Consider the following 13,655-nt stretch of genomic DNA (forward strand, 5'->3'; position numbering starts at 1 on the left):
CATCTGCGAACCCACAACGTTCGAGAACATCGAAGGATTCATCTCCTACACATAGCCGTTCTAGATCGAGATCTCATATCTCTCACAGACGTTCGCGAAGTCACTCATCACGAGACAGAGGTTCGCGAAGAAAAGGCTCACATCACAGAAGTTCGCGAAGAGGTGAATCCACAGATAGAGGTTCGTGAAGAGAGGACTCTCAAGATAGACGTTTCGCGAAGGGAGGAATCTTCAGTTCGCGAAAGGACGATGGAGGTTTGAGAAGGGATACAGCTTCGCAGAAGGATGAATCGCAGGGCATAGCTCTACCAATCAGGAGATAACTGATAAATGAATAACCAGACGTCGTCTTCCCGGACTCAGAGGTTACAGATTAGATAGCCAATGTTTTGAACTTGGAGTCTACTTCTAAGGATATAGTTGAAGCAGAGCTCCAGATAAGATTTAGCTCATGTGGGTACTGTACCCAATGTATTTTTTTGGAGTGGGTATTATGAATGTTGAGTGGGCATTTCATTTTCCGTTACCCACTGCTTTCAAATATGTGCGTATTCAGTCATTTTACTCACCTAAGTATTATGTCATTGAGTAAATTTACTAAGCAGGTATGTTCTGCCTTATGTCATACCTAATCAAAGCAACTTAAATATAATTGAAATGATTTCATAAAAAATCACTCATCCTGTACTGAAAGTACAACACTTGTCCTATACTAACAGTACAACTTGATAACAATTGATGTCTTTTTCATTACGCAAGCGATTTTTATGAATATATTCCGTACGCATTTGTTTTAAACTTTTTGCGTATCTAACATTTTAAATGCGTAATTGGTACGCAACAATTATTTTTTCAATGCGTAATTGGAAATTTTCTATGCGTATTTTACCCGGATACGCAGCTTTCTGGGCCTCTGGTTGAAGTCTACACTTATAAGATGCGTAATGACGACTTTAACTCGGTGACTATTCCTCCGATTGAACCTATATCCAAAGTACCTTCTAACCTATGCACATCTTTGAGAAAGCTACAGACATCTACAAGGTTCGAGAACTCTCAGATCTACAGGCAGGTAACAGCAACGCAGACATCTACAGGGTTCGCGAACCCTAGGCTTAACAAACCCTTACATTAACAGACAGGATGTTGACGTCGACTCTATTACCATACGGCTGAATAAAACGAAGCAATGATGAAAACGGGTGGTTTTGTCAGAGTTTAAAACTCAACAAAAAGATCTACAACATGCGCGATCTCTACAGTTACAGTCTGCACAACTCTTCAACCTGCACAAACCTTATACCTGTATAGGTTCTGTTTCGGACGACAACCTACTTGATGAAAGGAATCACTTCATCTATACGGATGCTGAGGTCTTATACCGGGTAGCAGATGGCCTGCGGATATTGTCGTTCACTCACTCACTCCAACCCAACAGACACGTACTGCATATACGCTGATGACTTTGACTCCAATATGATATCACCTATGAAGCTGATATCTCAAGTACTGGAGAACCTCAAGGTAACCTTTGTAAAGGGCTTAAGGTTAACAACGCCTTCAAGTAACCTTGAACGGACGTACAGATGATATTATTTACACTCGTCACTCAGCGTGGGGGTTAGGATTTTATATCCTATCAACTAGATTCAACATCGGTATTTCTTCAAGATCCATACAGACATACCTCTCGACAGCCTCCTTCGTCATGCTGGCTTATATTATCCACAATGGGAATACATGATTAATATCACTGAACAAGAATTACACTTGGAGCAACCCTTATTCAAGAGGTTCATATGAGCGGCGTAGAATTACGAGCGCATTTACTCAACCAACTAATTGCATCAGATTTTATGGAGGCCAACTTGCTACAACACTGGTGACGTCATGCTTGGAAGCTGATTGGCCACATCAGACAATGCCTCCCACTGACAGAGCAGGCTCCAGCATGTTTTCTGATTTGTAAACAAACCCGTGGTACAGGGGAATACTTCATCGGCAGCCTTGGAAACAGTATACAACTACGGCCTGTTATCATCATGGGAATCTAATAGATGTCTAGCCTTGACAGCAGGATAAATGATATATATTTTGGAAGTTTTAGCTGATAAAAGTCGGTATGAGTACCTGTCCCCTTCGATGCTACACTGGAGCCAGCCTTGCTATAAATAGACAACGCTTCGATGTCAACACAGATGGCCTGCGTATATAAGGGGAAGAATTATGTATCATCATTGCAATCAGAGGTTAGCACTTCCAATGGAACGTCCTACCGTTTGGAATATCGTCGGCTCTGTGATTATTCTTACAAATAACCAAGCCTATCGGCAACTATCTGCAGCATCGAGGTCTATGCAGTGCTGGACGACGGCATACAGGTTCTTCAAAGTGCCAATCAACTCAAACAGCAGCTGAACTTCACAATTAAGTTGCTCACGCAACTAAGATGGCTAGTGAACCTGATGAAGTTGGAGTTAGAATCAAACAAGATCTTCAATTGCTGGGAATAAGAATTATCACAGCACAGAATCGAATTATGGTCCCAGAAGATTATTGGGTCAAGATACAAGCCATGATTCCACTAGCAGTCATCTCTCCGTTAACACTATGACCATGGCAATGTCTACTCGGTCTACTAACCTCGGCGATTACAACTAAGGCCGCTGCAACGGTTCCTGACAACACAACTGGACAGCGTCGACCCTATCTTGCTGCCAGACAATCTTAAGAGGTACCTACTTTGGTGGACCCACAGGTCGAACGTCTGCAGAGGAACCTATTTACAAGAGCCGGCCTTTGACACACATCTCTACGTAGACGCATCGATACAAGGTTGGGGTGCACATCTCAACAATCAAGTTCCATCAAGGAAGTGGTCCAAACAGAACAGCATCTTCACATCAATCTGCTGGAGATGAAAGCTGTGATCAACGCCTTACAACTATTGTCCAGCTCGCTGATCAACAGAATGCTGATGGTCCACGTGGACAACTCTACAGTGGCATTCTCCATAAATCGGCAAGGATCTACAAGATCACCAAGCTCACATTCCAGTTGTTTGACATCACGGAGGAGGCAAACATCTGGCAAACATCTCTCCCGACCACTGCACCCGTCACCTACAGAATGGATACTCCATCAAGAAGCATTTCGGCTCATCATAAGGGAAATAGGAACCCAATGCATAGAACTATTTGCCACGAGGTTCAACAAACAACTACAGACGTTTGTCTCACCATTTCCAGATCCTCAAGCCTGGGCAACAGATGCGCTGAACATATCATGGGAAGGACTAAACGCTTATGCGTTTCCACCACTGATATTACCACCGAAAGTACTGTTGAAGATCAAACAGACACAGGCGCTACAACTGACTTTGGTCGCCCTACTGGCCAGCGAGAGTATGGTTGCTAGACCTAATAGAAGATCTCGGAAGTCCAACAATCAAGTTACCAGATTGGCCAAACCTACTCATACATCCGCACACCAAGCAAGTCCACAGGAACCCCAACACTGTTCCAGCTACACGTGTGGACCGTATCAAAACATGTTTGAAGAAAAGAGGATACTCCGCCAGGGCAGCCAAGGCAGTAACGCTAGCGTTACACAGATCTACTCGTAACCTGTATGATGACAAGTGGCTGAAGTTTGAGACATATGCAAGGCGGAAAGACTTCATTGTGATGAAAGCTACTCATCCTCAAGTGGCGGAATATCTGTGTCATCTTAGACAGACCAGACATCTGAAAGGTTCGACATTATCTACATACCTCTCCGCCATGAGTACAGTGATTACCATGAAAACAGGCATCAAGTTGACGAAAGTACCAGAGTGACTTGCTCTGCTGAGATCTTTTAAACTGGAGGACCAGCAAAAGAAGTTCAGAGCTCTGGCCTGGGATCTGAATGTAATTCTACGTCATCTTACAAGTGATGCCTACGAACCTCTAGACCAGACTACCCTCGAGCTGCTGACACAGAAGACTGTTGCTGCTTGCGCTAGCCATGGCAGCTCGAATATCAGAGATACATGCGCTGGACTTTGGTCGAACCAGATTCGACAGGGGGCAACATGCTACAGTTCATCTAGGACTTAGATGGGACTTCATTGCCAAGAACCAACTACCTGGTCAGCCAGAAAGACAGTTCCACGTACCAGCGCTATCTACAATCCTCGGCCCAGAGGATATAGAGGACCTATCCTTGTGTCTGGTCAGAGCCCTGAAGATATATCTTCAAAAGACTGAGACAAGGAGAGGTTAAAATTCATGCACCTGTTCATCCCATTATCCACAGAGACATCAGCAAAAGTCTCAAGAATGACGATATCGTTGTGGATGAGAGCCGTCATATTGAGAGGCTATAAAGCAACAGGACTAGAACCTCCAAGAGCTCCAACCCACACAAAGTCAGAGCACTGGCGTTAACACTAGCTCTGCATGGAAATTGCTCTATACCAGCAATTATGGAGGGCTGCTTTTGGAAGTCGGACACAGTGTTTGCCAACCACTACCTCCCTGACCCTTTATCTTGTTGATAACTTTCACTAAGGAAAAGTATTAGTTTGAAAGTCCATGCGCACAGTCTAGGACAGGCTAGCATGAGTGATTAAAGATCCTGTACGGGTAAAGATCTTACCTGTACGTGAAGGGGTCGCAACTCATTTATGATGAAGATCTAATCGTAATCTATGGGTTGTTATAAGATATCTTGTAATAAGAAGATACTAGTTTATCTGAAGGCACATGAATCAACATGATTCAACTTGTCTGAGACTGAAGTAAGACAAGAAAGTGGTTCTTTCTCCTCTCCTTTCTCCAATCAGGAGAGAGTGACAAGTAAGGCTGGTCACATGACTGCTTGCGCGGGAAAAGGGAGGTAGCTCGTGTGTGAGTGTATTTTTACGTCCACTTCGGGAACTTCAAGGGATTCAAGTGTTCCACTACCATTCGCAAGGGAAAGGGAGATAAGCAAAAGATCATGAGTCAGGATAAGTATAAAAATATCAACTTTACTTGAAAAATTACATATTCATATTGTTACAGTTTGACAAATTTTATGTTGTTCTGTAATATGAATTACTATATTAACATTGGAGAAAACTCCTAAACGATGCAATTCTTTTTAGATAAAAGTGCATGAAATTAATTTAAAAAGCAAATTGATATCTGTGTTTAACAAGTAAGCTAGAGATAAATTCCACATTGGAGTTTAGGAAAATGTTATGTATTTACATTAACAAAATGCTATGTGTACAGTCATTGCCAACAAAGACAATGCACCATGTCAAAGATCAATCTTACGGAAATCTTTTGTGACCAACTTGTTTTTACATTACCAGAATGCCATAAATATGAATGCTCTATTTCCAAGGAAGTTTCATGATGTATACTAAATTCATGTGTCTCTAAGGAAATAAAACTATAAGTTATATTTGAATATACAAACTAGCTCTTTCCATTACACAAAATGGGACTCTTTGTATATTCTTCCCTGAGTTAGCATTCACAATCTGGTAAGGGTGTAAATTGGTCAACTCTGGTGGTAGAAACTTTCATATGCTACCTTGCCTGTGCTGGAATTGAGCATGATATATAGAATCTCTGGTATATATATGTTTGTTGTCAGCGTAGACTTCATTCATATAGCTAAAAATCTGTATTATGTGGCAGTGTCCCTGACTGACATCCACACCCGCAAGCCATTCAAGAGTACAATAGTGAAGGAGCAGCAAGTGATATCACGGCTCACCATCCCCATGGCCCTGATGGACAACTACAACCAATGTGAATCTCCACCAGCACTCGATAAGCTCAATGAGTTCAGGTGAGTAGTCAGTGAACACAGCAGATTCTAAACTTACGTTTTGATGTTGGCATATTCCAATTGCTTGCACATGCGTAAACAGCTTGTTATTCGATTACAGTGAGTATGGTAATTTGTCAGTATCAATAGTCACTCTTAAAATGTGTAGGTTGTCACAGGTGGCCCACTTGTTATGCACAGTTGCATCCCTTTGACACTTTAGAAGCCTGTATTTCTTACCTAGAGCTCTACCTCTATTACATCACTGACATAAATTCTACATTTTGGTTTCACAATACAAATCTTCAAAGTCCTTTTTACTATCAAGTAGCACATCCAGTTGTCAAGATAAGGGTACACAAATCAGCTTATCTTACCTCACACATAAATGTCGTTTTCTGATTGGCTGAGCGCTCTTCTATTATTTTCAATGTACCCCGCTTACAAGCGAGTAACATTTTCTATATACCCTGTTGGGAATGCCGAGAACTCATTTGGTACTTCGTAGTAGTAATTCTTTTCTCGAATAACATTGAATCACGTATGATGTATAGAAATTACCGATGTTTTGTGAATGCAAATCGATGGAAGGGAGATAACTCTAAATTTGTTTTTTCTTGTCGTCTTGTCGCCTGGTACTCCATACTATGATCCGATACCCGTGTTTCAAACAGTTCAAAATCACCATTGAGGTGTTCGGTAAGATAAATACGTTGTTCACTGGTCCCTCGGGGCCTCAGGGCCCAGTGAACAACTTATAATGTAGCTCTTAAGATATCTAAGGTAGGAATGCTCTTCTTCTTACAAAAGATCCATATTCCAGTTGGGGATGGGGAAGAAAAGACAGAGAAGGGAGTAATAATGATGTAACAGAGCTAGTTGATGTGGACTACCCTTAACCTTTCACACTGCCTGATACTGCCTGTTGACCCCCCTATGTGTATGTTGTGTACAGGGAGGATGGTAAGGACTGCATGAAGTTCTACACAGACTCAACCTACTTTGTGGAGCTGTGGGTGCGGGAGATGGAGAAAGAGATGGAGGAGAAGAAATCTGAACTGAACAAGAAGAGGGACAAAAAGAAGGTAACACCAGCTCAACCAGCTCATATTTTGTCTCCACTGTACAGTCCTCAAGATTTCTTCCAATGTATAATTGTCAGTGAAGTTTTTGTGAAAACAATTTTGACTGTCAAGTTTTATTTATAGATGAGTTTTGAAACGTTTCTATGAAACACACTTAAGGTGACACAAACATTTCTTCTCAAAGCCTTATGTCACTAAGCAATCATAGTGCTACTCAGGGATTGGTTATGGTTGAGATATGAGTTTTCATTCCCATCATCAGCAAGCACTGTTCATAAATATCAAGGCAATAATTATAATTAAGTGGTAATATATCTATTCATATACCATTCAGGATTACAAAATATTGGATATAATCTTTGGATATGATTTTTCATACGTTTTATTCAGAGACCCAAACAGGCTGATAAGAGGAAGCCTCGACCGATTGCTGATCAAAAGGCAAAATGGAATACCATGAAGTATGGTGAAGAGTTTAAGGAGGAACATGTACCAGACACTATCAAACGGGTATCAGAGCACCCCGAGGGACGCCGATTGGTGCACCAGAACAGCACCGGCTCCAGCCACTCACCGCACAGCCGCCCTGGCACACTGCCTGTGGACCATGCCAGCCCTGGACACCATGGTCACCCACATCATGGACATCCTCCGAACCAAGACCCCAGGATACACAATCATGCTTCCAATGTTGCTAATGGACCATACCAGGCTGATCAGCAGCGAAATGAAGATCAGGCACAAACCTATGTTCGTGGCTCTGGTATGCCTCAAAACCAACAGTTCCAGTACAAGCAGTATGAGATGTCACCTGGTCGGTCTTCCACAGCTATGCTTGGAAGTCCACACTCTCGCCCATCTCAGCCTCCCCCAGCCCCACCCCCACCAATGGACCAGCAAAGCCCATCGGACAGAAACAGTTTGCCTCCTCCTCCCCCACCACCTCCCCTTGATCCAGCAGCAAGCCAAACTGCAACACCGCCAATGCAGCGTCAGCCAATTATGTACAATCACCTGGATGGCTCTCCAGGGAGAGGCCGTGGCTCACAGCGCAACTCACCAGCAAGGCAACCTTCACTGTCATCTGCCACATCGAGTCCACACAGAGCAACACCGGAAGGGGTAGAACCACCACCTCCACCTCTCTCCCCACCCATTAGTCAAACACCGGATACCCCCCCTAGCCACGATTCAATGCCACCTCCACCCTCTCCCCGCCCCACTTAACTACTCTCAAACCCCATCCCCACCTCCCCTCCACCCCCACCCCATTGATGACCACTTCTCAGGGCCCGCCCCTCCCCTCCCCCCCCCAGCAGTGATGAATGGGTCACTACGGAGAGATCAGCTTGATGTGGCTTCTGTATCCTCTACTGGAAGCACAGTGACCAATGTATCCAACTCAGAGCCGCAGAAGCCCACTGTGGGTCAAGAACGCAGTGATTTGCTTGCAGAAATTAGACTAGGAGATTGTAAGTTGGCAAATTATTAATATTATAGCCTATGTAGATGCTGATAATTTAATTTTGATAATAATAATCAACAGTCTTTCAGTCAGTTTAATATGCAAAAGATAAATCTGGTATCAGATAATCTGTTTTATGAAATACTGAGTGGTATTTGCCTAAAAATACTTGATTAACATGGGTAAGTAACTTTTGAGTCACAATACAAGGATGTTATCCGTTTAAGCATGCTTCCTTATCAAGCTGTGATACAGCAGATTTGTATGGTGATGATGAGAAAGTGGTTGTGTTTGTACAACAGGGTACAAGAAGTTGCGGCGTGTCGAGAAGCGCAGGGAGAAGCAAAAGAAGGTGGTACCAGCCGGCAGATTCGATGTTCAAGCTCTCATGGACAGGGCTGTGGAAATGCGGCGCAAAGTGATAGAAGACAGTGATAGCAGTGATGGTGATAGCGGCTCCGATGATGATGACTGGGACACAGATTGAGGACAAACATAGTCCTAGACAACATGAACTTGGCTGGCTATTGTAAGCTTGTTCTTATATAGCCTTCGTCTACACGGAAACATGTGTCCAGATTTGAAGGCTAATATGCAGATATGTTCATGTGGAAAACATGTAAAGCGTGATGTATTAATTTACCCAGGATTGCATGCTGATAGTGTATTCACAATTTAGTTGCTAGCAGACAAAAGAAAGTAGGAAATGGGTTTTAAGATAATAACTAGAGATTTATGTTTCAAATGAATTTGATTAATGTAATGTGTTTAATATTATTAGCCTGATGGTATGTTGCAATGAATGACAGGGTGACCATGATAACATGGAGCTCTACTCCTCTACTTGAGGGAATGACAGTGGTCAGCAACACCCATGTAATACTGTTGGCATGCCAGTTCAGTTGCAACGAGAATCAAGAAATCTTCAGAATCTTCCATTTTTTAGCTGTCAGGGAATGAAAGTCATCACTGCAAGTTACCCTGAATAATCATGACACATGCCGAATGTATGATCAGACGCTTACTTGATGCAAGGGAAAGAACTGCTTCAATGTAGATATTACATTTCCTGCTAGTACGCAGCTACTTTTCTAATGTATCTAAACAACAGCTGTAAGTCTATAGCGCGGACTCTATACACTGTGTAAACAGGCTTGTCAGCCCCGTGCAGGAGTGTAGAGTGCACTCAATTGTACAGTGTATTGTTGATGTATCATATGTTCCATGTCTACAGGTGTGGCGTACTTAGTGTTGCGTGTATCATAGTGCTCACAGCCAAGGGAGGCTGACCCCTGGGTGGGATGACCTGTACATACATCAGTAGTGACAGCATAGTCCACACACAGTGTCCTTCCTCTACCACTGGAGGACAACAACAGCACTCATCATAATATTCTGTACAAACCAGTGTGTAAGATAACAGTGTTAATATTACCGGTCTGTCATCGTTGTGTCACAATGTCTTTCTGCTCTGTTTTGTGTTATATTTATGAGCTCTGTAAGTGCTATGACTTATCATCAGACAGACTCTAATCTGTGTTCAACAGGTCAGGTTTCCAGCTGTTTTTCTTTGGAAAATTATTCTACTGATAAAACAAAAACTTGTGCTCTTCCAGGTAATTATGGTGAAAATTTAGGTATTGAATTTCTTTTTTTGACACTGAAATATTTGTTGACAGAGGTATTTGAATTTGGTCATTTATAAAGAATGTTGTGAAGGTGACAGTGTTGACAGAATAGGTTCATATGAGCCTTTATGTCTGTGCTAACATTTGTCTTTCTCAATGTTCAAGTGGTACTTGATAATTCACAGTATGATCTGATAATATGTGAAAACTGACCTTGTTGATGTTTCTTGTGATACTTTCTTTATTCACTTTCTTGCTGTACATTTGTCATGGTAGTAGTCAAGATGATATTTTAGTGAGATTGCTGGGGACAGCTGCTTGTTGGGAGAGTTGTGTGTGAATTTTCTGTTGTCAACTTACTAAAAGTCTTTATCAGTATTGATAACCTGCTGTTTACATCAATGCTGGAACTTGAAAACTTTGATTTAGTGAAAGGAAATGTGTGCTGCAAATAGCAGTCAACAAAGCCAGCAGGAAACAACCACCTCCTCCATTACTGAATCAAAATGCATTGACTGGAGCAGGTGTTAATGTGATGTTTGTGATTGATGGAAGAGTCTCTCTCTCTCTCTCTCTCTCCTCTTTCCCCCCCCCCGAATCAAACCTACCGGTAAATGTGTACTATTTTTTAAAGGACGTTTGAAAGACAGTTGAATGGTATATTGGACTGATATACTAATTGTTAACTATTTGTGCATTCGATTCATACAGGGGTAGCTGATGTATTAGGCTCTTTAATAGTAATGTTTTTTTGTTTTGTTTTGTTTTTTTAAAATTCAAAACCATCCTGTAGAGGATAAGTGTAACCATTTCTAGGACAGCAGTTTATCAATCTGTCTTGGCATTATGTAAATTAGAATCGTTTCCCCCCACTGTTAACGGTGTGCAATAATCAATGAATTCTTTCCCTGTATCATAAATCATTGACCATTCACAGATTTCACATAGATTAGATTTTATTTTGTTCCTTTTGTGAAACTGTGAAATTGTAGCATATATAAATTTTCTATGTACATTGTATAGCTGTACTAAGGTTATTGGTAAGTGCTAGTCATATTATGGAAGATAAGCCTACAGATGCGTATTATGCCAAGAGATGCTCCACAATATATACTCTACAATATATACTCATATTAACTAGAGTCCTGTTTTGCCAGCAGATAGTTGGGACCATGTACTGATTCTGCTCCGTAAGGCACAATGTAGTCTATTGCTGCGGTAGGATATCAGATTGGAGACCAGCATTTCTTCATCTTCATTCAGTGTTTCATATGTAAAGGGAACAACAGTAGAAGTCAGCATTTGAACTACAGAGCCAGCTGCAGGCGTCAGATAGGGGAATCATCAAGAACTACTCAACGTTTTTTCTTAAGGTATTGATCGCTCTCCAGTACTGTCAGGTTAGCACACATTGAAATACATACTTGCATTTTCTTTTTTGCAGAGAATAGAGATGATGAGATGGGATAAATGTTTACCTTTGTTCAGTTCAAGTACAGGATATGCCCTTTTGAAACCAGTGTCAGGACAGAAAACACCTTCATGATAATTAGTCTGGAAATATGCATAAAAATGCACGTTTTGCCATGTTTACTGATACTGAAAAAGCTGCTGTTGATATTAACCTAGAACATGTGATGGAAATAATGCATCGTGAGCTCACTAACACCTGTAGTCTTCCAAGCACCAAGTGGTGGTGCTGTAGTTCAAGCGTTATATGCCGTGGGGGACATATAAGGGCAGTCACTTTTGTCATCCATCTTCCTAGTGTCCTGGCGGTAGGTTGCCTTTGCTTTCTTGGGTGAATTTTCCATTAGTGATTTATTTCAGCAACAGTTTTCGCAAGTCCAAACCGGTTAAAGTTGTATTACAGTTTGGTAGCTGGTCAGATCTGTTCCATCAGCAAACTTGCCTTTTAGCATGTTTTACCGGTATGTGAATACTGTATACTTTGCTAATACTATTGCCAATAGGGTCATTTTATGTTATGCTGACAACAATTATTATTTTTCCATGCATGTTTTTATAGCAGTTTTAAACAATCCTATAATATAAATGAAGTAATAGTGTGACACAGAATTCAGGAGATCATTATTAAAGTTATGATCCATCAAGTCCTGATATATACCAAACATCTTCGCACCAACCAACACTGATTTTCTCTCCCATGTCTGAACATGACAACCAGAATGTGTTGATCGAAATCTTTTACTTTTGCTGCATTATTGGGGAAAAAACTTGTTATGATATGAATCATATAATTAAACTTTACACCTATTTGTTTTTCTGTTATTTTATCCTTGAGTTTTGTTCTCTTGCACATTGTTTGTCTTCTACTGAATAATGACAGCGTATTTGCCCAGTGTATGCTATAGTTTCTGTGCCAACCTAGTTTCAAAAGGACAGTGCATGGAGCACACATATATATCAGGGATGTTATTGGTAACAGAATAAATCTCTTGATGGCTTTCATAAGGACTGTTTTAAAGAAGTCCTCACAGGATTTACAGCCTGTGGATCTATTTTTCGGGCTACCTGTTCATAAGATGAAGCCAGCTAAACCAACTAATGTATAAACCAGGGATATTTTTCTGATTGCATGCGACGACACTTACCTTCATTGTTGTCAGAGGTGAGTCTTTGTAATGGGCACTTACGGTGTTTTCTGTGTCCAAATTGAAGGACGCTTACTTCTGAATCTATGCATTGAGGACAATGAAGTTGGTGTGATTGACATGGGCAAGTTGGTAGGCCAGAGGTGGCAAAACAATTGAGCTATTCCAAGGAGAGCTGATACATCTATTCCAGCAGTGTTGATGTTGAATGTTTTACATGGGTTGTACAACTATATTTGATATTGTGTGTGGCAAGTAGGTAATGTGCTTCTGTTGATTTGTTATGTTTTCAGTAGGAATAGTCCAACTTTATACATACCCACAGCCTGGACTTGCGAGGTTTCCTGAACATGTCCAAACCTTATTTCCATAATTAGTACAAAATAGCATCTGCCTAGCCCAAGGTAATTTGCTCAACGTTAAGAAACACGCTTAGGGCTAGCAGATAAGAGAATGTTGGATAAGGGTCCCTTTTACACGAAAGCAATGTCACATATTTGAAGAACATAAATTGAAATGCTAGTATGGAAATTATTACACATGTTCAAATGGCCGGCATCTGGCATCTTTTTCTTTTTTACACTTGCATGTTTTGGACTTTCAGCATCATCAAAGACACAAGTGTGGCTATAAGGAGTGAAAAGGATTCTTTTTGTTAAAAATTGGGAAAAAATGCTTTGGTCAAAGACTTGTGCTTGTTAATAAATCATCTTTTTGAGACACATATCCTTTATCCCTCCTTATGCATTTATTTTGTTATAAAACATGCAATTGTTGAAATGAACAAAGTTCTGTTATCATTCACTTAAGTACCTCTGGTATATATCAATTCTTAAATTATGCCAATCCTGTGGTGTGAAAAGACATTTTATATCTTGTTTGTATTTATTTAGAGTTTATAATCTGGAATGTTTTGCAAACCACTGCATTTGCAGACTTCAAGAAAGAAGATGGTGTCACTATTTTCCAAGAGCTTTTGTAATTGCTTTATTTTGACATATCCTCCTCAGTATCTCTCCATTCATAGAAAATCCCTACAGGTTAAAAAAGGACA

The 13,655-nt window shown here is 41.0% G+C and overlaps 1 protein-coding gene across 1 annotated transcript in view; it reads left to right on the forward strand.

The window, feature by feature from the left end:
* Positions 1-13,327, forward strand: part of LOC124288864 (wiskott-Aldrich syndrome protein family member 3-like) — a 37,496-nt gene extending 24,169 nt beyond the window's left edge. Inside the window, 5 exon segments of the mRNA XM_046725432.1 lie at positions 5,676-5,829; positions 6,764-6,893; positions 7,284-8,120; positions 8,122-8,365; positions 8,661-13,327. Of these exon segments, the coding sequence (XP_046581388.1) occupies positions 5,676-5,829; positions 6,764-6,893; positions 7,284-8,120; positions 8,122-8,365; positions 8,661-8,845 (1,550 nt within the window). The 3' untranslated portion in view covers positions 8,846-13,327.
* Positions 13,328-13,655: the final 328 nt, after the last annotated feature.

The sequence above is a fragment of the Haliotis rubra genome, unplaced genomic scaffold, assembly GCF_003918875.1.
Source record: "Haliotis rubra isolate DU_JTF1 unplaced genomic scaffold, ASM391887v1 Scf427, whole genome shotgun sequence".
NCBI lineage: Eukaryota > Metazoa > Mollusca > Gastropoda > Lepetellida > Haliotidae > Haliotis > Haliotis rubra.